The sequence below is a fragment of the Macrotis lagotis genome, chromosome 2 (genome assembly GCF_037893015.1).
Source record: "Macrotis lagotis isolate mMagLag1 chromosome 2, bilby.v1.9.chrom.fasta, whole genome shotgun sequence".
Lineage (NCBI taxonomy): Eukaryota > Metazoa > Chordata > Mammalia > Peramelemorphia > Peramelidae > Macrotis > Macrotis lagotis.
Window position 1 is genome coordinate 278,267,434 of NC_133659.1, and position 26,705 is coordinate 278,294,138.

Genomic DNA, 26,705 nt, shown 5'->3' on the forward strand with positions numbered 1-26,705 from the left:
TTTATTCCATCCTTCAAGGTCCAGTTCGTAATTTCACCACATCCATGAGAAGTCCATGTTGATCTCCCTCTTCTCTGAACTTAGGACACTTCTGTATGTGACACTCAGATCATCTGGTCCTTATATACATATACAAAACCAATTGACCCGATGATAAACTTATCTCATGTGTCCTTACATTACCAAGTTACTGAAGCCCCAAGGGCTCATGGGTTTTTTGGATCACAAATCCAGAGGTGGAAGAGCTAAAGGCCATCCAAGTCCAATACTCTCATTTTACAGTAAAGGAAGGGGAGACCTAAGAAGGTTCACACATATAATAAGTGTCCAAGTGGGATTTGGCTCCAGGTCTTCTGATTTGATAGTCAGTGCTTTTTCCAACATACAACTTCTGCAACTCTTTCAATCCTTAGCAGACTATCACGGATCTTATATCTCTTCCTTTGAAGCTTTTTATCTTTTTATCTTCTGGGATTTATATGTCTCCATCATTCTGTCCAACACTGGATGTAACATTCTCCAGGATCACTGGGATAGAGAGAGGGGGTACCTGGGTTTCTTCTTTGCAGGGCTTTCCTCTACCATCAACCCTCAGTGATCTCCCTTCCCCTAAAATTCACTCTAACTGGATAAATCACCCAATCCAAAGGCTAGTGAAAATTAACAACCAGAACCAGGGTCATTTACCTGTTCTTGGGAAATTTAGTGCCTGGTTCACCAACTTCCTCTTTACCCCAATCTCTGACCTTTAAATGGGAGCTCTCAATATATGAGTTGACCTTCCCTAAAATGCTTTGGCTTCCTAATTCTGTGTCCTCATCTCCCAGGACTAATTTCTTCACTTCACCTTAGCCATACAAAGAAACAAAGAGACTCTTGACCTCACCATCATCCACCCATCTTCTACTTACGTGACCAAAAATTCTGATATTCCTTTACCAAAGAATAAGTTTTCTCCAAGCTTGACTCTAAACTATTCTTTGATCTCACCATAACTACTAATTCTGCCATCCATCCCTTAGGTACTCTCTAAGGTCATCTCTCTCTCTCTCTCTCTCTCTCTCTCTCTCTCTCTCTCTCTCTCTCTCTCTCTCTCTGACTTCCCTAATTCCCTTTTGAAATTCAATCCTATAATCAGTTCAACTCTGTTTCCCATTCTCAAGTCTCTTGCCCCTTTTCTTATTACCACTTGTTCTTTGCCAAACCCCAAATACTAGTTATTCTCATTACTTCTACCACTATCTCAATTCTGGAGGATGTCAGGAAATTATCCTGACTGGGTCCACTACAAATTTATATTATCTCAACTGGGCCCTCTCTTTCTGCAAATGATTCTTCTATATCATACAAGTTGATTCTCTTAATTCCCACAGCAGCTTCTGCAAACTTCTCATCTTTCCAAATCTATATTAATATCTTCTCTCCAACAAAAAATGCACTACAGTACTTTACAAATGAGGTCATTCTCAGAAAGTTTCCTCTGCATCCAGGGGCCATCTTCAGTCATCCTGATCCATTGTCTGGCAACTGGATCCAGACGGCTCCAGAGGAGAAAATGAGGCGATGACTTTGCACAGCATCCCCTCATTTAAATCCAATTCACTTGTATGACCTCTTTGATGTTATGCTCTTCTTTGAGAAAGAACAAATGACAAAAGGCAAACAAGAACAACAACAACCATTTCTTCTCTGCTATACATCTCAAATCACATGACAGCTTAATCAAGAGACAGTTCTCAAAAAAAATTTAATCCCTTTTTCTGAACTTTTTGCAATCTAATCCCTTTCCTTTCCAGATTGTTCTCATGATCCTCTTTTCTTTCTCTACTCTTCTGTCTCTCCTTATCTACTAGCTGCCTACACATAAGCCAAGGTCTTCTCCATCCTTTAAAAAAAAAACAACAAAATCTCTCACTTAACTCCATCATCCCCCTCAACACATAGCTGTTTCTACGAAATTTTTTTTTTAGATTTTTCAAGGCAATGGGGTTAAAGTGGCTTTCCCAAGGCCACACAGCTAGGTAATTACCAAGTGTCTGAGGTCAGATTTGAACCCAGGTACTCCTGACTCCAAGGCCGGTGCTCTATTCACTGCGCCACCTTGCCACCCGTTTCTACAAAATTTCAAAGCAAACTCTTGGGAAAAAAAGTTATTTAAACTAGTTGCTTCCATGTCCTCTATTTTTCCCCTGCCCCTAAACCAAACCCCTTAATCTGTATTTAGATCTCATTACTCAAGTAAAATTGCTCTCCTTAACTCCCTGTAGCAACTGTCCTTCCTGTAGCATCTGACAATGGTAGCTCTACCTCATCTTCCCTTTGTATTATAGCGATATCACTCCCTTTTGGTTCTCCTTCTACTTGTCTGATTTTTCCTGTCTCCTTTGCGTCTGACTATCATCTATATCCCACCCAAGTGCTTCCTTCCACTGGGACTTGCTAAAGGCTCTCTTCTACACTTTCTTGATAACTTCATTAATTCCCATGGTTTTAGTTCTCATCTCCTAGATCTTCATAGCTAGCCCTATGCTCTTTCCTGACCTCCAATCCCTGAACTACTTTATAAGACATTTTGGATTTGCCTTGGGCATTTCATTCAACATATCCAAAACAGAACTCACTAATCAATTAACCAGAATTTATCTCATGCATGCTATGTGCCAAACATAGGAGATACAATGACAAAACTGAAATAGTCCCTTCTTTCAAGGAACTAATATTCCTTATTATCTTTCCCCCTAAGCTTAACTTTCTTACTATTTTACTTCTCAAGGGCACAACCATTATCCCTGTCATCCAGATTTAAAAATTCAATCGGCTTCAATTCTTCTATCTTTCTTACTCCTATCAGCTGCCCAATTTTTTTCAATTCTATCTCTACCTCTAATTCATAATAGTCATTTGTTTTTTAACCATAAAGAGATCACCCTACTAGAGGACCTGCTCACCAGTTCTTGAAAAAACTTTCAACAGCTTGCCAAAATGTCTCAAGTCTCTTCCTTCTCTAAAAGATTCTCTAAAAAGGTGTCAAAGGAATATTCTTAAATATAGGTCTGACCAAGCACTCCACTACTTCCCTATTGCCTTTAGGATCAAACATAAACTCCTCTCCTTTCTTCTATACTTTTCAGTTCCCTATCTTCACAGTTCTGCTTATGTACCTCAAATATGTCTGTCTTCCTAGTATTCCCCATCCCCCAAATGACCTTGTATTTATATTGCCTGCATTTTTATGTAAAATGCGTTGTCATTTTCCCTGATGAATGAAAGCTTCAAGGGCAGGTGCTCAGTAATGATTGAATGACTTGAAAAAAGAAAATTTTCATAATATGTCTAATGAAAATGTCTCTACTTTGCTTCTCTTCCTAGTGTCTTTTATTTTTATTTTCAAGGTTCTTTGAATGTGCTGATTACTCGCTGATACCAAATGTCTTTATGAATAGAGATATACAGAAGAGCAAATGGAAGGGGTCAATTAATTATTATGGAGCCAGTGGAAATTTTCTGACTATTTTTTTTGGCATTTGCAAGAATTATCTAGTTTTTGCTAGGCAAAACCTAAGACAACAAAAAATAAAAGCTCACTTTTATAGAATCTGCACTTTTGTCACTTCCTACATTGCAACTGTGAGCAAGTTATTTCCCTTCTCTGGAACTCAACTTTGTGAGATAATAAACCAATAAATAACAAAATAGTCTCAGCAGCATGTCCAAAAAATTGGAAACAAATGGGTCTCTAAATGTAATAGAATGTAATTGCACAGTAAGAAATGATAAGAAGAGTTCTGAGAAACCTGAGAAATTTTGCAAGAACTGATGAACAGGAAAATAAACAAGATCAAGTTTATAAAAAATGACTATGAAGGTGAATTCTTGAGTAATAAGGGGGGGAAGAAAACCTTAACAAAAATCCAGGAGACAACAAAACAAACTTTCTCCCTCTTAATAGAAAGCTAAGGAGTTACTATTTTCTAGTAGTATGTTATTTGGTGCTTTTGAGTCATTTTTTTTCCTAACAAAGGAGAGGTTAAGAAATGACAGTAAAAAAATGTAATTAAAAAAAATAAAATGAAAATGGTGGACCAGATGACAACCAATAAATGAAGACTATAGTCAAATGCTTTCAAAGGTGTTCCAAATCTGTCTTCAAAACAAAATGAATAGGGGCGGCTAGGTGGCCTAGTGGATAAAGCACCAGCCTTGGAGTCAGGAGTACCTGGGTTCAAATCCTATCTCAGACACTTAATAATTACCTAGCTGTGTGGCCTTGGGCAAGCCACTTAACCCCATTTGCCTTGCAAAAACCTAAAAAAAAAAAAGACAATGAATTTGTCAAAAGTCAAATCCTTCTTCAAAAGACAATGAAATTACTCCTGTGGGAAAGCTAGAGGTCTATTAAACAACTTGAAGGGTTAAAGAACTAGTGATCACTTTTTCCACACTGGATATCAATGAATAAACAAAATATAATGTAAAAAAAAAAAAAAACCAGAAGCCTAACTTGATGAGATATAGCATCAAGTTCCTTAAAAAATAAAAATGCTAAGTACTCAAAATAGTTATAAAAAAAGACCATACTTAAGATTTACATTTCTCTTTACAACATTTGTGATAATTTTAAAAGGAATAGAACAATTAAATGATATATGACTTTTATCTTTTTACTTATATAATCTGGTGACAATGTATAATATGGAAGGGTAGGCATTATCTTCATTATTTTACAAGATGAATAAATCTAAATTCAGATTTTCCAAGGTAATCTCCAGTATTAAATAGTAGAACCAGGATGAGGATAAAAGTCTCAACACTATAACATGGTGCTTCATAGTCATCATTTGCTAAAACACACTTCTTTTTTCCTCAATTTTTGAGAAGCGTATATCTAACAATCTGCACAGTTGCCACAATTCTGCCATTCATCTCATTAGAGAGAAAACAGGGAAAGTTATTCATCTGGCTCTGACTCAGCTTCTCAGCTAGATTTCAAATGAGCTCTCTACCCTTCACAAAATGACTACTCCCCTCATCTAGCCCTGCTTTCTACCTCTAAGGCTTTTCTTACAACATCCCTCAGGTTTGGAAAGGATTTCCTCATCAACTTTACCTGCTGAAATCCCTCCAGTTCTTCCTTCAAGGCCAAAGCTTTCCTTGAGCTGAACTCAACCTATCTGCCACCTTTGTAGTCTCCAGCTACCCCAATTAGCACCCCCACCAGTTGAAGTTATAGAACACTGAATGACTCTGAATGTCCTATGAGCAATCAAAGAGCTCCTGGAGAACTCTAAATAGGAGAGGGAGAAAACTAGTTAGGAAACTCTCGGACTGTTCATAAGTGAGCACAGTGACAAGGGTCTGAATTAAAACATGGTAAAAGCAAAGAATAGAAAGGAAGAACCAAATGAGGGATACATTTTGAAAGAACAGAAAGGACTTGGTAAATGATTAGATAAGAGGACACAAAGAAGGGACATCAACAAGTTCAATACTACAGAATGAGGTGAATGAAAAAAACGTAGTAGAAATAGGAAGTTAGAAGTGAAAGCTAATTTTCCTAGAAAGTTAATGAGCGGGGCGGCTAAGTGGCTTAGTGGATAAAGCACTGGCCTTGGAGTCAGGAGTACCTGGGTTCAAATCCGAGCTCAGACACTTAATAATTACCTAGCTGTGTGGCCTTGGGCAAGCTACTTAACCCCATTTGCCTTGCCAAAAAAAAAAAAAAAAACCTAAAAAAATAAATAAAAAAAAAGAAAGTTAATGAGCTTAGTTTTGGATCTGTTGAATTTGAGGTGATGGGACTTTGGGTCAGTTATGAATTCGACTAAGTGCCCTTAAGGTCTCTTCTAAATTTGTGATTCTAGTAACCAGATAATGCTGAATTAAGAAAATATGTACAAAGTTTCCCTTGTGATCCTAGGACAAAGGTTTAACTTGTAACACCAACCCTGAGTTGGTCCTATGATCTACTTCTTTACTCCTGCTAGTACTCAATGAATTCATTCAGTGTTGAGTTGAAGGTGGTTTGCACCAAATTGCTGATTGTGATACCAATCAGGGTTTAATTTATTGTTTTTTAAAATTTTTATTCATTAAAGCAATGGGGTTAAGTGATTTGCCCAAGGTCACACAGCTAGGTAATTATTAAGTGTCTGAGGTTGGATTTGAACTCAGGTCCTCCTGACTCTAGGGTCAGCACTCCATCTACTGTGGCACCTAGCTGCATTGATTGTCTCCTCTAGACTTTAAAAAGTGTGAGAGAAAATGTTAATAATAAGAATTAAACCAGAGTGTGTTGTTTACAGTTTTCTAGATAGTCCATTATTAAACATTTACCAACACACTCCTGGATCCATTACACATTTATGTTCTCTAAACTGGATTAGACTCACACTGCTACATACATAGCCTTTACCCAGTAGGCATGTCTCTACTGACTTCCACACTTTTCATCTTCAAATTCTCCTTACTATTGTCTTCCAATCTCTCCTTACCTGTTTTCTAGGTAGTCTTATCTATCACTATTTGCAATAGTGTAGCTCCCTCAACCCCACATACACTTCAAAAATAAGGGGCATTTTATTTCCCCTCCATGGAAACTGCTCTCTTCAAGATTACGAACAATCTCAATAGCTAAATTCAACAGTCTTTTCTCAATTCTGATTCTATTTGATCTCTAACCTTCTAATACTAATGACCACTCACCACCCTCCTGGCTATTCTATTCTTCCTTCTTCTGTAACAGAGCTCTTTCCTGCTTCTCCTATATCCATTCCTTAATGGGATAGCTACATTTCTCCCATCCACTTTAAAATGTAGGTGTCCCTCTTCTCTCTTTATACCCTCTCTCTTTGATTTTGTCAGCATCAAGGTTCAATTATTATAATGTAGATGACTACCAAACTGATAAGAGTTCTGGAATTGCAGTCAGAAAGATTCAAGTTCCAATCCAGCATCAGATACTTATTGTGTGATTCCGGGAAAGTCACAATCCCATGTGCACCTCAGTTTTCTCATTTATGAAATGCGTGTAATAATAGTACCTACTTACAAGGGTTGTTTTGGATCAAATAATACTTGTAAAGCATTTTGCAAACCTGAAAATGACATGAAGATGATAATCATTATTATTATTAAGATCTATTATTATTATTATTATTATTATTATTATTATTAAGATCTTAAGAGATAAAAAATCTGAGGGTCATATCTAGCCCTAATTTCTCTTCTATATCACCAAATGCTGCTAGCAATTTCTACCAAAGTGTTCAAATTTAGCGTGTTCAAAGTAAATTTCATTTTGTTTCCCTTAAATATACTCTGCCTTCTAACTACCCCGTTTCTTCTGGTATAACAAAATCCTTTTAAGTCTCCCAGGTTTACAATTTTGAAGTCTCCTCTTATTCCTTCCCCATATACAATCCAAACAATTGCTACATCTTTTCTACTATATTTCATATCTCTTGTTTCAATTTCCTTCTCTTCACTAATATACCAGCACCCTAGTTCAGTTCTTTATCTCCTTTTGCCTGGACCACTGCAAAAGCCTAAATGGTCTTCATCTTCTTGCTTCCAGTCTTTAGCTTCTCTTATCTATTTTCAAACAAATGCCAAATTATAATTCCTAAAAGACAAGTATATCCCAAGTAATTCCTTTTGCTCAAAAATTCTCAGGTCCTCTCCCTCTTGCCCCTAAAATAAAATTCTTAGCATGTCACATTTGGCACCTCCACACTGTGCTTCCATCCACATTTCCAGATATTTCATACTCCCATTTAAGCACCACACTAGGCAAATTGGCCAACTTTCCCCCAAATACAACATTTCCTTTCCATGCCTTCTTCACCTATGGAATGGAATGGATTCTCTGCTCACCTATACTCCAGAGTCCTTCAAGTGCCACCTCCTACATGAGACTTTTTCCTTGATCCACTGGCCCCCCTCCATTCCTATGCTTTCTCCCTTTTAAATTATCTTATATTTAATTGTCCATGCATTAACCTATCTATGTACATGTTAGATCAACCCAGTATCTGAGTTTATTTTTTAGTTTGACATTTTCTAGAGCCTGGAAAGTGAGCTTTGCAAAGAGTAAGAAACAATGTTATCAGTCACTGACTTTAAAGAACCCAGCAGCAGTCAATTACTGGTGGCAGTTTGAGGACCAACATTTAAATGCATCTAAGTCAAACACAACTTGGATTCTCCTCTTCCTAGGCAGGTAGAGTACTGTATTAGAAATCAGAGCCAGCAAAACCCAGAGCCTTTTGGGCCTTAGCTCTTAATTGGAAGAATGAAGGAGTTGACTAGTGCCCCCCCCCCCCAAGATCCCTAACAGCTCTAAAGTGATGATCCTACAACCCAATATGGAATGTGCTAGTCATTTTTCTGGGCAACACAGAGAGGAAACAATTTGCCATATTCCCCAAAAGTCTCAAAAATGCCCTTCTTAAGAGCCAGAAATTATCCACCTTCTTAGAATGAGGATAATTCATACTAGTGTAACTGGTGTCACCAAGAGCCAAGGATCTTGCTATTAAAAGAAAATGAATCTGACTGTATTTATCAACAGTACTTCTCTCAGGTGAGGAGGGGGTGCATTTTAACTCCAGCAAAATTACACGTCTGGGTGTGCTATTTCTATTTTCCATGAAATTATTCTTTTTTGCATTAGTGAATACTATAAAATTCAGGTTTTGCTGTTTAAGAGTCCTGATGACTCAAGCTGAGAGGAAGCTTTCTGCTAAATAAGATGTTCCACAAGGTAAGAAACGCTTGCCAATAATTTTTAAAATTCTAGCTCTCAAAAGTATTCAATTTTAAGGTGGAAGGCAGATTTAGAGCTGAAGAGTCCTTAAAAGTTAGTCCAACCCCTCATCTTAGAGACAAGAAAACTGAAACTCAAATTATCTCTCTTATCCAAGGGAACATATAGGCAGCAAAAAGCAAAACCAAATTTAAACTCGACTACAAATCCATTGTTCTTTTCACTACACCACGGAATATATACTACTTATAACATGCTTTTTTTTTGGGGGGGGGGGGCTTCTTGCATAATTTGTGGGTAATGGATTTCCAAACCCATGTTGTGATGGTAAGCTAGCCTATACATACCAGTTTGAGAAATAACTCGGTTTGCAACTTCAAACCTGGTTTCTGAAGCAAAAGGGTCAACTGAAGTAAAATGACAAGTGCGATTAAGGATAAGGGGTTGGAGACTGGGGCCTGGACCAGGAACTCCCGGTGAAGGTGATTTAAGTCCCTCAATCCAGGCAGATCAGCATCCTCCTCTGAGAGGTGTGGCTGGAGAGAATACCCCGAGGTTAAGGCACCCAGGCTGACGCTCTCCCTCTCCACTACCCCGCGGGAAATCGCCCGCGGGCGAGGGAAAAGAGGGGGAGCCTTTCCGGACCCGCTGCCCGATACTTACGGTTGAGTGCCCCGTCCTCGGACACTCCTTTACCTCTCATGCCGAGGTAGGTGAGTCCGAGTATCAGGAAGAACAAGCAGGCGGCAGTCAAGAGAGACATGGATAAATAGTGGGCGCTGAAGCCCCCAGTGGTGGACACCTCCTCCCGTTTAAACTGCTGGAGAAGCTCCTCCTCGGGCTCCGAGAGCTTCTGCTTGTGGTAGGGGCTTTTCAGGTAGGTGTGATTGGAGCCGGCGTGGTTGGAGTGATTGATCCTGAGCGGCGCGGAGGAGGGGGCGGCGGCGAGCAGGGGGCTCTGCGGCAGGCTGTTGGCGTAGAGCCGAGGGGGCTCCGGGGGGAAGCCGCCCCCGCCGAGGTGGTTGTCGGTGGGGCGGTCCGGGCCCGGGGCCCCGTCCGGCGGCTTCTTGGAGGCCAGGCGGTATCGGCCGGGGCCGCAGTCCAGCGGGTCGCAGCCCGCCCCGTCCTCCGGCCCCCGCCGGCGCTCCGGGCCGCCGCCCGCCGCCGGGGCTTTGCCGGGGCCGCGCCGGGGCCGGGCCCGGAGCAGCGAGTCGTCCCTGAAGAGCGGCCGGGCCGCGGCCGCGCCGTCCTGCTCCTCCTCCTCCTCCGAGTCCGAGTAGTTCTCCCGGCAGCTGAAGGGCGGGAGGCGGCCGCCGTTGACGGGCCGCCCGGCCCAGCGCGGCTCCTCCGCCTCCGGCTCCCGGGGGTCCCCGCCGCCCTCCCCGCCCTCGTCCGCGTCCTCCGGCGCCGCCTCTCTGGCCGCCGGCCCCGGGGGCTCCGGCGCGGCCGCGGGCCTCCGGGCCCCCCACCAGGCGTGCGGCTTCCTGCGCTCGGCGGGCTGCCCGGGGCCCGCCTCGCCGTCGGCCGGGGGCGCGGGCCTGGGGCCGGCGCGGGGCTGCGGGGCCGCCCGCTCCTTCCTGCCGCCGCTGGCCTGCTCCCTGGGGCTGGCCTCGGCGTCCGACTCGTCCGAGCTGAAGCCCAGCAGCACCTTGCTGGCGGCGGGGGCCCGGGCCCGGGGCGGCCGCCGCGGCCCCGGCCGGGTGATCGGGCGCCGGGGCCGAGCCGCGGCCGAGCGCCCACGAGGTCCGCAGGTACGAGAGCTCGCCCGCCTCGGGCCCCGGCGCCGCCGCGGCCGCCGTGTTGTTGTTGTTGCTGTTCCGCGTCTTGGCGCCGCGGCCCCAGGGCCGGTGCTGCTGCTGCTGCGGCGGCTGCGGCGGCGGCGGCGGCGGCGGCGCCGGCGGCTCCTGCGGCGGCGGCGGCTCCTGCGGCGGCGGCGGCGGCTCCTCCTCGCGGAGCTTCTTGAGCTTCTTGAGGTAGACGGGCCGGGTGCTCTCCGTCACCGGCCCGGGAGACAGGCCGTAGCGGCGCAGCTGGGAGAAAAGCTCCTCGTCCGAGAGCGGCGGGGGCGCCGAGGCCGCCGCTGCAGCCGCCATCTTCCCTCCTGGGTGTTTTACAAGCTCCGCGCTACCGGAAGTGACGCGCCCACCCTAGACCCTGAACTAGACCCGTCGGCGTTGGCCTTCCCGAGCCGGCGGCGCCTGGGCCAATGGGAGGCGCGAGAAGGACTCACCTGAGCGGGAAGGGTCCACGTAAGGTGCGGCGGCGGCGGGGCGGGCAGGGCAGGGCTGGGGGCGCGCGGACGCTCGGCGCGCGCGTCCCCGGGGAGGGGGCTTCCCCGCCCGCCGGCCCGCCCGGCCTGGGCTCCGCGCGCCCGGCTCGGGCCGCGCCTTCGGGAAGCACCTTGACCCGCCCGCGCCTCCGCCGCCGCCTCGGGCGTGGGCGATCCGGGGCGGCCCCGGGCCCCCACCCCCCGCCCGCGCCGCGTCCCACTCTCCCCTGCCAGGAATGGGTTTCTTTCTGTCTTAAGGCCAGAAAAACGTTACTTCGCCAGCTCTGGCCTTTTGCAGGAGGAGGAGGAGGAAAAGAGGATAAAGGAAGAAGGAAGGAGAGGAGGAAGAAAAGAGGATAAAGGAAGGAAAGAGAGGAGGGAGAAAAGAGGATAAAGGAAGGAAAGAGAGGAGGGAGAAAAGAGGATAAAGGAAGGAGAGAGAGGAGGGAGGAAAGAGGATAAAGGAAGGAGAGAGAGGAGGGAGGAAAGAGGATAAAGGAAGGAGAGAGAGAGGAGGGAGAAAAGAGGATAAAGGAAGGAGAGAGAGGAGGAAGAAAAGAGGATAAAGGAAGGAGAGAGAGGAGGGAGAAAAGAGGATAAAGGAAGGGAGAGAGAGGAGGGAGAAAAGAGGATAAAGGAAGGAGAGAGAGGAGGGAGAAAAGAGGATAAAGGAAGGAGAGAGAGGAGGGAGAAAAGAGGATAAAGGAAGGAGAGAGAGGAGGGAGAAAAGAGGATAAAGGAAGGAGAGAGAGGAGGGAGAAAAGAGGATAAAGGAAGGAGAGAGAGGAGGGAGAAAAGAGGATAAAGGAAGGAGAGAGAGAGGAGGGAGAAAAGAGGATAAAGGAAGGAGAGAGAGAGGAGGGAGAAAAGAGGATAAAGGAAGGAGAGAGAGGAGGGAGAAAAGAGGATAAAGGAAGGAGAGAGAGGAGGGAGAAAAGAGGATAAAGGAAGGAGAGAGAGAGGAGGGAGAAAAGAGGATAAAGGAAGGAGAGAGAGGAGGGAGAAAAGAGGATAAAGGAAGGAGAGAGAGGAGGGAGAAAAGAGGATAAAGGAAGGAGAGAGGAGGGAAAGAAGGATAAAGGAAGGAGAGAGAGAGGAGGGAGAAAAGAGGATAAAGGAAGGAGAGAGAGAGGAGGGAGAAAAGAGGATAAAGGAAGGAGAGAGAGGAGGGAGAAAAGAGGATAAAGGAAGGAGAGAGAGGAGGGAGAAAAGAGGATGAAGGAGAGAGAGGAGGGAGAAAAGAGGATAAAGGAAGGAGAGAGAGGAGGGAGAAAAGAGGATAAAGGAAGGAGAGGAGGAGAGAAAAGAGGATAAAGGAAGGAGAGAGGAGGGAGAAAAGAGGATAAAGGAAGGAGAGAGAGAGGAGGGAGAAAAGAGGATAAAGGAAGGAGAGAGAGGAGGGAGAAAAGAGGATAAAGGAAGGAGAGAGAGAGGAGGGAGAAAAGAGGATAAAGGAAGGAGAGAGGAGGAAGAAAAGAGGATAAAGGAAGGAGAGAGGAGGAAGAAAAGAGGATAAAGGAAGGAGAGAGGAGGAAGGAAAGAGGATAAAGGAAGGAAAGAGAGGAGGAAGGAAAGAGGATAAAGGAAGGAGAGAGAGGAGGGAGGAAAGAGGATAAAGGAAGGAGAGAGAGGAGGGAGGAAAGAGGATAAAGGAAGGAAAGAGGAGGGAGGAAAGAGGATAAAGGAAGGAGAGAGGAGGAAGGAAAGAGGATAAAGGAAGGAGAGAGGAGGGAGAAAAGAGGATAAAGGAAGGAGAGAGAGAGGAGGGAGAAAAGAGGATAAAGGAAGGAGAGAGAGGAGGGAGAAAAGAGGATAAAGGAAGGAGAGAGAGGAGGGAGAAAAGAGGATGAAGGAGAGAGAGGAGGGAGAAAAGAGGATAAAGGAAGGAGAGAGAGGAGGGAGAAAAGAGGATAAAGGAAGGAGAGGAGGGAGAAAAGAGGATAAAGGAAGGAGAGAGGAGGGAGAAAAGAGGATAAAGGAAGGAGAGAGAGAGGAGGGAGAAAAGAGGATAAAGGAAGGAGAGAGAGGAGGAAGAAAAGAGGATAAAGGAAGGAGAGAGGAGGAAGGAAAGAGGATAAAGGAAGGAGAGAGAGGAGGGAGAAAAGAGGATAAAGGAAGGAGAGAGGAAGAGGATAAAGGAAGGAGAGAGGAGGAAGAAAAGAGGATAAAGGAAGGAGAGAGGAGGAAGGAAAGAGGATAAAGGAAGGAAAGAGAGGAGGAAGGAAAGAGGATAAAGGAAGGAGAGAGAGGAGGGAGGAAAGAGGATAAAGGAAGGAGAGAGAGGAGGGAGGAAAGAGGATAAAGGAAGGAAAGAGGAGGGAGGAAAGAGGATAAAGGAAGGAAAGAGGAGGGAGGAAAGAGGATAAAGGAAGGAGAGAGGAGGGAGGAAAGAGGATAAAGGAAGGAGAGAGAGGAGGAAGAAAAGAGGATAAAGGAAGGAGAGAGGAGGAAGAAAAGAGGATAAAGGAAGGAGAGAGGAGGAAGAAAAGAGGATAAAGGAAGGAGAGAGGAGGAAGGAAAGAGGATAAAGGAAGGAAAGAGAGGAGGAAGGAAAGAGGATAAAGGAAGGAGAGAGAGGAGGGAGGAAAGAGGATAAAGGAAGGAGAGAGAGGAGGGAGGAAAGAGGATAAAGGAAGGAGAGAGAGAGGAGGGAGGAAAGAGGATAAAGGAAGGAGAGAGAGGAGGGAGGAAAGAGGATAAAGGAAGGAGAGAGGAGGGAGAAAAGAGGATAAAGGAAGGAGAGAGGAGGGAGAAAAGAGGATAAAGGAAGGAAAGAGAGGAGGAAGGAAAGAGGATAAAGGAAGGAAAGAGAGGAGGAAGGAAAGAGGATAAAGGAAGGAGAGAGAGGAGGGAGGAAAGAGGATAAAGGAAGGAGAGAGAGGAGGGAGGAAAGAGGATAAAGGAAGGAAAGAGGAGGGAGGAAAGAGGATAAAGGAAGGAAAGAGGAGGGAGGAAAGAGGATAAAGGAAGGAGAGAGAGGAGGGAGAAAAGAGGATAAAGGAAGGAGAGAGAGGAGGAAGAAAAGAGGATAAAGGAAGGAGAGAGAGGAGGAAGAAAAGAGGATAAAGGAAGGAGAGAGAGAGGAGGGAGAAAAGAGGATAAAGGAAGGAGAGAGAGGAGGGAGAAAAGAGGATAAAGGAAGGAGAGAGGAGGAAGAAAAGAGGATAAAGGAAGGAGAGAGGAGGAAGGAAAGAGGATAAAGGAAGGAGAGGAGGAGGAAAAAGGATAAAGGAAGAAGGAAAGGAGGAGGAGGAAAAAAGGATAGAGGAAGAAGAGGGAGGAGGAAAAAAGGATAGAGGAAGAGGAGAAAGGATAAAAGAAGAAGAGGAGGAGGAGGAAAAAAGGATAGAGGAAGGATGAAGAAGAGGGAGGAGGACAAAACGATAGAGGAAGAAGAGGGAGGAGGAGGAAGAAAAGGAAAGAAGAAACGGGAGGAGGAGGAGGACTGGTGGGTTGGGGGCCAACTGGAGTGGTCCAAAGCTAACCTTTTCTAGGGCAGCTGCCAGGCCCCTAATCTTCCCCCCTCCCCCATCATTCTGGACCCTATTATATAAATTATTATTCAGTATTATATATATATATAAAATATTAATTGTATATTATAATTATTAAATAAAGTCCAGCCTTATTTTGTTTTTGAAAGGCAGGTGAATTAAGTGAGTCTGGTTTGGAGGACCTCTTAAAGGATTTTTGACTATTTTGAGATCATTGAGGATAATCCAGAGGAGATTACAAAACCTCTTTTGGGAGGTCATTATGAGTAAAGAATTTACAGGAAGAGAGGAGCCTTGATAATGAAGATCATACTGTTTTCCCCCTCAAAAGTTCTGACATTTATGGCTTTTTCTGATGGTGGCAAGTTTGCCCTGAAAACCACAGATGACTTGCTTTTTCAATCTCCTGAATATTCTGCCAAAGAATATTTAGTCACACAAAAACTTTAAATTTCATCCTGTCCCTGAGGATTTAAACCTGAAACTTTGGGACTAGAAACATATTGTTTTACATATAGAGGGAGAAATGGTTACAAACTTACCTTACCCATGTACTGTCAATTCCATGTCTGGAACATCAGCAACAAAATGCTTTAGTGCCTCATCATGACTCCATGACTGTGCAAATTGTGTATCTTCAAATGAAATCACTGAATTTCAAAGTTAGAAAAGATCCAGTTAGCTATTTTATTCAGCTGATACCTTATTCCAGCATTCTAGTAGTCATCCAATAGGTAGATGAAGATGAATGCAAAAAGGGCACTAGGAGTCTATCTAACATAGATAAATAAAAAGGTTGTTGGAGGCAGCAAAATGCATTCTCTAAGCATCAATTGTAAAGCACTTAGCACAGGGCCTGGCAAATAGTAAGCAATATTATTATTATGATTACTATTCCCTTTTCTTAGATGCTTACTGCAAGGGCTAGTGAGGACTACCGGAATGTTTCCTGGATTTATTTGCTCCTCATTCTTCTCAGAAAATCATCTTTGGCATGTACTTCATTTTAAAAATGTTTGTCTCGATTTAAGGTAAAACTTCTTAACTATTAGAATTGCCAACAGTAAAATGATTGTCTTGGGAAGTTTCCCCTCCTTGGAGATCCTCAAGAAGAGGATGAATGACCAATTTGTGTTTGTCCTATCTGAAATTCTTGTTGACCTCTGAGTTCCTTCTAACTCTCCAATACTCAAAAATTGTTTTTTTTAAAGTTGTTTCTAAAACTTATAGCTGCACTAAGGCATTTGAGACACTCAGTATTAGCACCTGTATTTATAAATTTATATAACACAAATTGATAAATATGTATAACATATTTATAGCTTTGCAATGATGAAAAATCTGAAATAATTTTTATGTACTATGGTAGGGAAATGACCAAATAATTGTATATCAATGGAACAAAATAAATTTGGCATTAAAATGATAAATAAGAGGAATACAAAGAAATATAAGTAAGTCACAATAATAAAAAATTAAGAAATCAACTGAAAGAATTAATAGATGTATAGTGGGTAAGTTGGTATTATTAATAGTAATGAAAAGGATAACTGTTCTTGAAATTAAAACACCTGGATTCAGATTTAAGCTCTAATAATAAGTTTATCATTTAGTCACTTAACTTCAATTTCCTCATGTGTCAAATGGGGTTTTCAAATCTGACCTCAAATATTTACTAGCTGTATGACCCTGGACAAGTCACTTAACCTCTTTGCCTCTGTATACTCATCTGTAAAATGAACTGGAGAAGGAAATGAGAAACCACTCCAGTATTACAGCTAAGAATACATCAAATGAGGTAACAAAGAGTCAGACACAATTGAACCACAACAAAACGGGTTGTTTTAATACTTGCACAAATCTATTTCATAGGATAGTTGTGAGGAAAAGTGTTTTGTAAACCTTAGAAGCCATAGGACTAGATCTAGATGTTATTAGTATCCAGAAATTTCTTCATCAATCCAAAAGCAGAGGAGATGGGGACTTTAGTCACTACTTACTACTCATTTCCTATCTCTTTAATTGTTGCCTGCTTCTTTTTCCTGATAGTGTGTGAGGGTGGAGCAAGTATTGATTAATGGGTAAGACCATTTCTTCTTTACAAAGATGTGATTCAGTGTAATGATATTAATGTATAGAAAGCTGACCTTGGTCAGGAAGAACTAAGTCAAACCTTCCACCATTATAAAAGGTAAACTGAACCTGAAGTTGTAAGATAAACTGCTTTTGAACTAAAAGACTAGGATTCTCTGTGTTATACAAGGGGGTAGTTTCTGATAACTATTTGGCCCAGAAGCTCCCAACTCTTAAGTTCAAAGAAAAAGCATATGAGTGATAGACAGTTTTCACTGTGTTGAAGTTGTGGAAATTAATCCCACCATTCCTTTCTCAGGAGATCCTGTTGCTTTTGTTTCCTCAGAAATTAGCTAGATGGGGACACATACATAACAAAAGATCTACTAGAAAGTAGCAGCAGTTTAAGATTAGCATCTAGAAGGCTAAAAACCTCAAGTGAGCTGAGGTTTATAAAAAATATATACTTAAGAAAAACAAATTTTAAAACTTAAGATTTATTCAGAACTACAAGAACAAAGAAAGCGTAGAAATCACTGTGGCAGTGATGAGTTAAGATTGTTCAACCACTCCTATTTGCCTCCTTTATCCTACTCTTCACCTTGTGTGGACGGATTTCCTAATACAAACATTACTTATCTGTTCTGGGAAATTGTATGTAAGGATCTAACTCCCTGACATTTTTTGTCACCAGCCTGAGGAGACTGTACTCATCTCAATGTTAGATCTCTCTTTTCCTTTTTTTTTTTTTTAATATTTAAAATCTAGAAAGATAAGCAGACTTTCCTGTGGAAAGGCTTTGGACTTCTATTAGGGAGCCCAAGGGGAAAAGGAGGTACAGAATTACAATCTGTGTTGAAGGCTTTGGGAAGGACATAGTTAGAGTTGACCCGCTTGGCCTAGAGAGAGGGTGAATACAGACATTGGCCTGGCTCAGAAATTCTTTGGAGAAGTGTAAGATGGCCTCTGTACTGCAGGGACTCAAGGAAATTTTAATCCTACTAAGAGTGAACCTGATCTTCAGGAAGTAAAAGACTGAGCACTCAGTTTACCCTGGGTTGGATGAGTGAGTGTCCCTAACTATGTGTTCCTTATGGATCAGTAGCATGGCTTCTGTCCTTATACTCCTTATGTGATCTGCCCAAGCAGTCTTGCTATCAGGAAGGAAAATGAGAAGGGAACAAGTCTTTATTAAGAATGAGTAAGGTGGGGCAGCTAGGTGGCCCAGTGGATGGAGCTCCTGCCCTGGAGTCAGGAGTACCTGAGTTCAAATCCATCCTCAGACACTTAATAATTACTTAGCTGTGTGGCCTTGGGCAAGCCACTTAGCCCCATTTGACTTGCAAAAAAAAAAGAATGACTAAGGCTCCTTGCTGGGTACTTTACAAATAGCATCTCACTTACTCCTCAGGAACAATCTTATGAGGTAAATACTATTATCCTAATTTTACAGTTGAGAATATTGAGGCGGACAGCCAAGGGTCACACAGCTAATAAATATCTGAGGTCACATTTGAACTCAAATCTTTGTGACTCCAAGCCATGTTCTATCTACTGCAGCCAATAGGATGCCTGGAGTGCCTCAAACTAACTGAACTGTGTCTTTTAAGAGTCACCCTGGGGTGTAGTTCATAATTCTCCCGTATAGTTGCTCCTTTCTGATTCACTCAGGTATTTATTTGTACCTCATAAATGAACCACTGGCATGACCTGAACAGTTAATTTAATACCTTGTTATCATCCCCATAGTATAATATTAATACTAAGACAAATTTGATTAACCTGTATTTTGCTTTCATCCACTCGGAGAAGACATTTCTCCCTCTGTTCCAGACCTTTGAAAAGAATAGTCCACCTTCCCTGCCACCATACCTCCTAACCTACTCCCTCTTCAACTTAATGTAATTTGGCCTTGGTTCCTCTCATCCTATTGAAATTACCCTCTCAAAAGGTCACTAATTACCAATCAACTGCCAAGCAATGGATAACTATTTTGAAACATTTAAAGTTCTTTTATACTTTGTCTTATGGGACTGCCCTCTCTAGTTCTACCTTTTTGACCTACCTTTCTCTACTTCTCTATTGACTCTGCTTCCTATACCCTTAATGTCATCATCAAAACTATATCTTCATGTCCAACCCTCCTTAGTGATTTTATCATTCACTCTTCAACTTAATGTAATTTGGCCTTGCTTCCTACTGCCCTAATGAAATTATGCTCTCAAAGATCAGTAATTACCAATTAATTACCAAGCACTGACTCTTTTTTTATCAGTCCTCATACTGAATGCTATTTTTGAAACAGTTAAGGTTCTTTTTTTACCTTGTTTTTTGTGACTGCCTTTCCAGTTCTACCTTTTTGACCTTTCTCTACTTCTCTATTGACTCCTCATCCCATACCCTTATTGTTATCATCAAGATTCTGTCTTCATGCCTAAACCTCCTAAGTGACATTATCCATACTGACTTCAACTATTATCTCTCTTCAGCTAATTCTATATATGGACTAAGACTAGGAAACCTATGGGACAGGGGAAGGACTGGCTACTTTGTAGGATTTGATTTTCAGAAAAGCACAGTGAAGGCTACTGTCCACAACTGCAGGACATATGTAGCCACTTTGCGTTCACATCTAACTCATCTTTGCCCAGGACCAGGCAGTATTCAATTTAATGAGTGTTTGTAGAATGAATGAAAATTGAAACTTTCAATTAGATTTTTACAATAACTGCACAATTGAAGTATGCTTTCTAAAACTTTCTGTGTTTATCTTATCTGTGTGTACATTTTCTTTTTGCAGTGTGGCTATATGGTAATGTCTTGTGAATGACTTCACTTGTATAATTGATTTATTGCCTGTCTTTTCAATGGGTGTGGAGGGATGGAGGAAAAGGAAGAATTTAGAACTCAAAATTTTTTAAATGAGTGTTAGCTTGTTTTACATGTACTTGGGAAATATTTAATGAAATTATATATATATATATATATATATATATTTGTTTGTTTATTTTTTAAATCAACAGCACTAGGATGGGGGAAATCTACTTCTCCAGCTCTCTGCTGTCATTGTCATTCAAAAGAGTTGCCTGTCCCCAAAGCTAATACAAGCCTAGGTTATATTAAATGGTCCAACTACTTCTCAAGTATTGTTTTCATTTCTAGGATAACATTTTAAGAATACTAAATCTGGAGCATTCCCAGAAGAAAGTGACCAAGTCGAAGAAAAAGAAATTAAAGGAATTAGAATTGGGAAGGAAGAGACAAAACTCTCACTATTCGCAGATGACATGATGGTCTACCTAGAGAATCCCAAGAAATCATCTAAAAAACTACTGGAAACAATTAGCAATTTTAGCAAAGTTGCAGGTTATAAAATAAACCCCCATAAATCCTCAACTTTCCTATATATGACTAGCAAGAAACAGCAGGAAGAGCTAGAAAGAGAAATTCCATTCAAAGTAACCTCAGACAGTATAAAATACTTGGGAGTCTATTTGTCAAGACAGACTCAGAATCTTTTTGAAAACAATTATAAAACACTTCTCACACAAATTAAATCAGATTTAAATAACTGGGCAAATATCAACTGCTCATGGATAGGTAGAGCTAATATAATAAAAATGACAATTCTACCAAAACTAAACTATCTGTTTAGTGCCCTACCAATCAAAATTCCAAAAAATTACTTTAATGAGCTAGAAAAAATTGTAACTAAATTCATATGGAGAAATAAAAAGTCAAGAATTGCCAGGAGCTTAATGAAAAAAAATGCAAACGAAGGTGGCTTAGCACTACCAGATCTAAAATTATATTATAAAGCATCAGTCATCAAAACTGTTTGGTATTGGCTAAGAAATAGAGTGGTGGACCAGTGGAATAGACTAGGTGTAAAAGCAGGAGAGGATTATAGTAATCTGCTGTTTGATAAACCCAAAGAGTCAGGCCACCAGGATAAAAACTCCCTCTTTGATAAAAACTGCTGGGATAATTGGAAGTTAATATGGAAGAAACTTAGATTAGACCAACACCTCACACCCTTTACCAAGATAAGATCCAAATGGTTACAGGACATAGACATAAAAAACAATACTATAAGCAAATTAGAAGATCAAGGACTAGTCTACCTGTCAGATCTATGGAAAGGGGAACAGTTTATGACTAAGGAAGAGTTGGAGAACATCACAAAAAACCAATTAGATGATTTCGATTACATTAAATTAAAAAGTTTTTGCACAGGTAAAACCAATGTAATCAAAATCAAAAGAAAAGTACTAAATTGGGAAACAATCTTTACAACTAATGATTCTGACAAAGGACTCATTTCTAAAATATACAGAGAACTGAGTCATATTTTTAAAACAAAAAGCCATTCCCCAATTGACAAATGGTCAAAGGATATGCAAAGGCAATTTACAGATGAGGAGATCAAAGCAATCCATAGCCATATGAAAAAATGCTCTAAATCATTAATTATTAGAGAAATGCAAATTAAAGCTTCTCTGAGGTACCACCTCACACCTCTCAGATTGGCCAGTATGACCAGGAAGGATAATGATCATTGTTGGAAGAGATGTGGGAAATCTGGGACACTATTAAACTGTTGGTGGAGCTGTGAACTCATCCAACCCTTCTGGAGAGCTATTTGGAACTATGCCCAAAGGACAACAAAAATGTGCATACCCTTTGACCCAGCAATACCACTACTGGGTCTATACCCTGAAGAGATGAGGAAAAAGGGTAAAAACATTACTTGTACAAAAATATTTATAGCAGCCCTGTTTGTGGTGGCAAAGAATTGGAAATCTAGTAAATGTCCTTCAATTGGGGAATGGTTTAGCAAACTGGTATATGTATGTCATGGAATACTATTGTTCTATTAGAAACCAGGAGGGACAGGATTTCAGGGAAACCTGGAGGGATTTGCATGAACTGATGCTGAGTGAGATGAGCAGAACCAGAAAAACACTGTACACCCTAACAGCAACATGGGAGTGATGTTCAACCTTGAAGGACTTGCTCATTCCATCAGCGCAACAATTGGGAACAATTTTTGGCTGTCTGCAAAGGAGAGTACCATCTGTATCCAGATAAGGAGCTGTGGAGTTTGAACAAAGTACAAGGACTATTCCCTTTAATTCGGAAAAAAAAACCCAGATGTCTTATGGTTTGATCTGGTTACCTCTGAGAATTCTGTTCTCTTTAAGGATATGATTTCTCTCTCATCACACCCAATTTGGATCGAGGTACAACATGGAAACAAAGTAAAGACTGACGGAGTGCTATCTGTGGGGTGGGGGTGGGGTAGGGAAGCAAGATTGGGGGAAAACTGTAAAACTCAATATCTTTAATAAAAATTTTAAAAAAAGTGACCAAGTCAATCAATAAACATTTATTAAGCACCTACTAAGTCTTTGCCTAAAAGAGGTAAAAGACAATCCCTAAACCTTGAGCTCACAACCCAATGGGAGAGAAAAACAAACAAATATTTACCAAAATGCTATTTCAGGATAAATAAGCAATAATTAAAAGAGGGAAAGCATTACAATTGAAAGAATATTGGAAAGGTTTCTGTGGAAGAAAGAATTTTATTTGGAATCTGAAAAAAAAATCAGTTAAGAATAGGTTGGAAGAATGAAGTATAATTTAGTGTAGAAAGGAGCACTATCGATCTTTTCAAATATTAAAAAGGATTAAGATGCAGAAGACAAATTACATTTATTCTAAATTACTCCAAAGAATAGATCTTGGACCCATGAATAGAAGTTAGAAAGAAGATTTGGGCTCGTGATAAAGAACTATTTAAATAAGTAGAGTGACCTGAAAATGGAATGAGCTTCATTATGAAGTAGTTACTAAAAACTCTTCTAGCATCACACAGGGATCGAAACCAGTTTAAAAAGCAAACTCATTTGCATATGAGTGATAGAAATAGTAATAACCTCTCAAAATGGTGAAAAGTGATAGAAAAAACAATTTTGCAGAAAACTAGGAATACCACTATTAAGGACTTCAAAGATGAAATTAGCTGGAAGACAACAAATATGTGGAAAAGAGATTTGTTATCAATAACAATGGATCTATGACTTTTGATACCTCAGTCCCCAGTGTTCTGCATTAGGAAATCAAAATTACACTTGATAAGACAAAATTACCAAGATGATGATAATAATGTCTGTCCTTCATTTTCTTTTTTTTTTTTATTAAAGATTTTTGAGTTTTACAATTTTTCCCCCAAGCTTACTTCCCACCCCCCAAGCCCCCATGGAAAGCAATCTTTCAGTCTTTACTTTGTTTCCATGTTGTACATTGATCCAAATTGAGTGTGATAAGAGAGAAATCATATCCTTAGGGAAGAAACAAAAAATCTATGAGATAACAATATCAGACAATAAGATATCTGGTTTTTTTTTTTCTAAATTACGGGGAATAGTCCTTGAACTTTGTTCAAACTCTATGGCTCTTTATCTGATAGAGATGGTATTCTCCATTGCAGACAGCCCAAAATTATCTCTGATTGTTGCACTGATGGAATGAGCAAGTGCATCAAAGTTGAACATCACCCCCATGTTGCTGTTAGGGTGTACAGTGTTTTTCTAGTTCTGCTCATCTCACTCAGCATCAGTTCATGCAAATCCCTCCAGGCTTCCCTGAATTCCCATCCCTCCTGGTTTCTAATAGAACAATAGTGTTCCATGACATACATATACCACAGTTTGCTAATCCATTCCCCAACTGAAGGACATTTACTTGATTTCCAATTCTTTGCCAGCACAAACAGGGCTGCTATGAATATTTTTGTACAAGTGATGTTTTTTTGTCCTTCATTTTCAAAGAAGACCGCGATATGAGGGAAGTGATGATAGCAAGACAAGCACATGAATTGGCTTTGAGTAGGGGAATGCTTGCTGTGCCTAGGTCACCAGCCTCACTTTCTCCTCTGGAGCCATTTGGGTCCAGTGGCCAGATAGAAATCAGGACAACTGAAGATAACTCTGGATCTGGGGCAATCAGGGTGAAGTGACTTCTCCAAGGTCACATACACTAGTAAGTATCATGTGTCTGAGGCTGAATTCGAACTCTCATCCTCCTGACTCCAAGGCCAGTGCTCTATCCACTGTGTCATATAGCTGCCTTGTCAAGATTAATTCTAAATACTGAGGAAATTCTAAATACTGGAGGCAACATTATCTTTAAAATATTGGCTGAGAATTTGGCAAAATATGTCAGAAAGCGTTAATGTCAAAAGAATTTTTAAAAAATCAGGAATAGTATTACTATTCAAACAAAAATGTTGGCAGTAATAAGAGTGCATGAGAGGGGAGGGGATAGTATTAGATAAATCTAGAAAGGTAGTAACTGCTGTTTATGGAATACTTTACAAGCAAAGGAGTTGAAAATTTTGTTAGGCAATATGAAACCACCAAAAAATTTTCAGCAGAGGAATGAGATATGTGACCAGATATATGCAAAAAGGAAGATCAATCTGGTAGCTTTATTGAGGTTAAATTGGAGGAGGGAAAGATTAGATAGATGAAAACCTTTTAAAACTAACACACTGAGTTCTATTATAATAGTTTTCAATTGTTGAACAAGTCTGTGTTTACCATACCCAAAACCTGATTATAAACCATCTTGGCTCCTTTCTCTACTCTCTACCAATATAAAAAAAAAAAAAACCAATGTTTTTCATATTTATTTATAGATTTAATAAAATGCTGATAAACCTACCAATAGACTATTTTATAGGATTAGATAAAATGGCACTGAAATTATTTGAAAAAAAAAATAGTGAGGGGGCGGAGCCAAGATGGTGACAAGAACTGATCATGTCTTAGGCTCTCTCTCATAAAACTTATAATCTAAGGACTGTAACTAAACTTTCAAGAGATAGAATCCACAGAGGGACCCAATGAGGCAGTTCTCCTACTCAAGGTAACCTGGAAAAGAGCAGAAAGGCTCTGCTCCCCGGGGTTGGAGGGGCTGCCGGCCAGAGGGATTGTCCCCAGAGTGAAAGAACTTCAGCCTCCCAGAGGCTGGGAGGGTACTGGGAGCCCCAGCTCACAGCAGCGGGAGAGTCTCCTGAGCTACACCCTGGGGAACACTGGGCACAAAGTAGGGGAACAGCAGGGGACCTCTTCCAGAACAAGCACTGAAACCCAGCCCTCAGGGCACACAGCTAAAAGAAACATGGTCTTTCAGCAGCCCAAATCCAGGAACCAGAAGCAGGGGGAGCCAGTAAGCAGGAGCCCCCAGGGCATGAGCCCATTGAACCTAGGCAGGGGGAGTGAAGAAAGAGACGGCCTAGCTCTGTCCTCTGCCCCTGGAACAGGACTCTGGGGCTCTGACCACATTCAGTTCCTGATCGCAGTCTAGGCCCCCCATAGAACAGCAGGGCCCCTTCCACCTCAGCCCCATGGCAGAGGGGGGTGCATATGGTCATTCACAGACCAGGAGGAAGGACAGAGCCTCACACACTGAGACCCTTGTGGGAATGTCACAAAAGCTCAAGAAGCACCCCAAAATCAGGCTCAGGCTGGGAAAATGAGCAAGCAGAGAAATAACAGGAACAGCATTGAGAAATATTTTGCATATGAGCCCAAGAAGGATCAAAACACTCAGACTGAAGATGGGGAAGCACAGGCTCCTGCATCTAAAGAGTCCAAGAAAAACAGAAATTGGACTCAGGCTACGACAGAGCTCAAAAAAAGACTTTGAAAATCAAATGAGGGAGTTAGAAGGAAAACTGGGAAAAGAAGTGAGAGAGATGCAGGAAAAACATAAAAATGAAGTCAGCAGCCTAGTCAAGGAAATTCAAAAAAATGCTGAAGAAAATAGCATGCTAAAAACCAGCTTAGGTCAAATGGATAAAACAGTTCAAAAAGTTATTGAGGAGAAGAATGCTTTAAAAAGCAAAATTGGCCAGATGGAAAAAGAGAAAAGAAAACTCACTGAGGAAAACAAATCCTTCAGACAAAGAATAGAACTCAGGGAGATTGATGAATTTATGAGAAACCAGGATTCATTACTTCAAAACCAAAAAAAATGAAAAATTAGAAGAAAATGTGAAACATCACATTGAAAAAACAACTGATATGGAAAACAGACTTAGGAAAGATAATTTAAAAATTATTGGAATACCTGAAAGTCATGATCAGGAAAAGAGCCTTGACATCATTTTCAAATAATTACTACAGGAAAATTACCCTGATATTCTAGAAGCAGAGGGCAAAATAGAAATGTAGAAAATCCACCAATCTCCCGAAGAAAGAGATCCCAAAGAACCAACCCCTAGGAATATTATAGCCAAAATTCCAGAACTCCTAAGTCAAAGAGAAAATATTACAAGCAGCCAGAAGGACACAGTTCAAATATCATGGAGCTGCAATCAGGATCACACAGGACTTAGCAGCAACTACACTGGAAGTTCATAGGGCTTGGAATATAATATACTGGAAGGCAAAAGAGCTTAGAATGCAACCAAGAATCAACTACCCAGCAAAAATGAATGTCCTCTTCCAGGGAAAAAGATGGACTTTCAGTGAACCAGGGGAATTTCAAATGTTCCTGTTGGAATGGCCAGAGCTGAACAGGTTTGATCTTCAAATACAGGACTCAGGTGAAGCATAGAGATTGGAGGAGAGGGGGAAAATATTAGGGACTTAATGATGATGAACTGCATGTATTCCTGCATAGAAAAATGACACTGATAATACTCATATGTTAATAGAGCAGGTTAATAGAGCAGGTAGAGGGAGCTTTTATAGTTGAAGCACAGGAAAAAGCTGAATTTGAAGATAAAATATGGTATAAAAATGGAGTCAGGAAAAAAAGGGAAATGTAATGGGAGAAAGAAAAAGGAGAGGGGGAATAGGCCAAGATATCTCATATAATAAGTTTTTTCTTTATTACAATGAGCTATTGCAATGATATGGAAGGTGGGTAAGGCAAGGGGGAATGAGGGAATTTTCGCTGTCATCAGAGGTGGCTAGGAGAGGAAACAGCATATATACTCAATGAGGTATAGGCATCTGGAGTAAGAAGAAAAGTGGGGGACAGGAGGAAGGGGTGGGGATGTGCATGAAGGAGGAGAGGATGGACCCCGGGG

The 26,705-nt window shown here is 41.4% G+C and overlaps 1 protein-coding gene and 1 long non-coding RNA gene across 3 annotated transcripts in view; one reads left to right on the top strand and one right to left on the bottom strand.

The window, feature by feature from the left end:
- Nucleotides 1-10,857, bottom strand: part of LEMD3 (LEM domain containing 3) — a 286,239-nt gene extending 275,382 nt beyond the window's left edge. Inside the window, 2 exon segments of the mRNA XM_074226213.1 lie at nucleotides 9,428-10,418; nucleotides 10,420-10,857. Coding sequence (XP_074082314.1) covers nucleotides 9,428-10,418; nucleotides 10,420-10,857 — 1,429 coding nt within the window.
- LOC141514995 (uncharacterized) overlaps nucleotides 1-21,257 on the top strand; it is an 80,583-nt gene extending 59,326 nt beyond the window's left edge. For both annotated transcript variants that reach the window (XR_012476187.1, XR_012476186.1), the window contains exons 3-4: nucleotides 15,436-15,558; nucleotides 19,763-21,257. This is a non-coding gene — a long non-coding RNA (uncharacterized LOC141514995). The remainder of the gene's footprint in view (nucleotides 1-15,435; nucleotides 15,559-19,762) is intronic.
- Nucleotides 21,258-26,705: the final 5,448 nt, after the last annotated feature.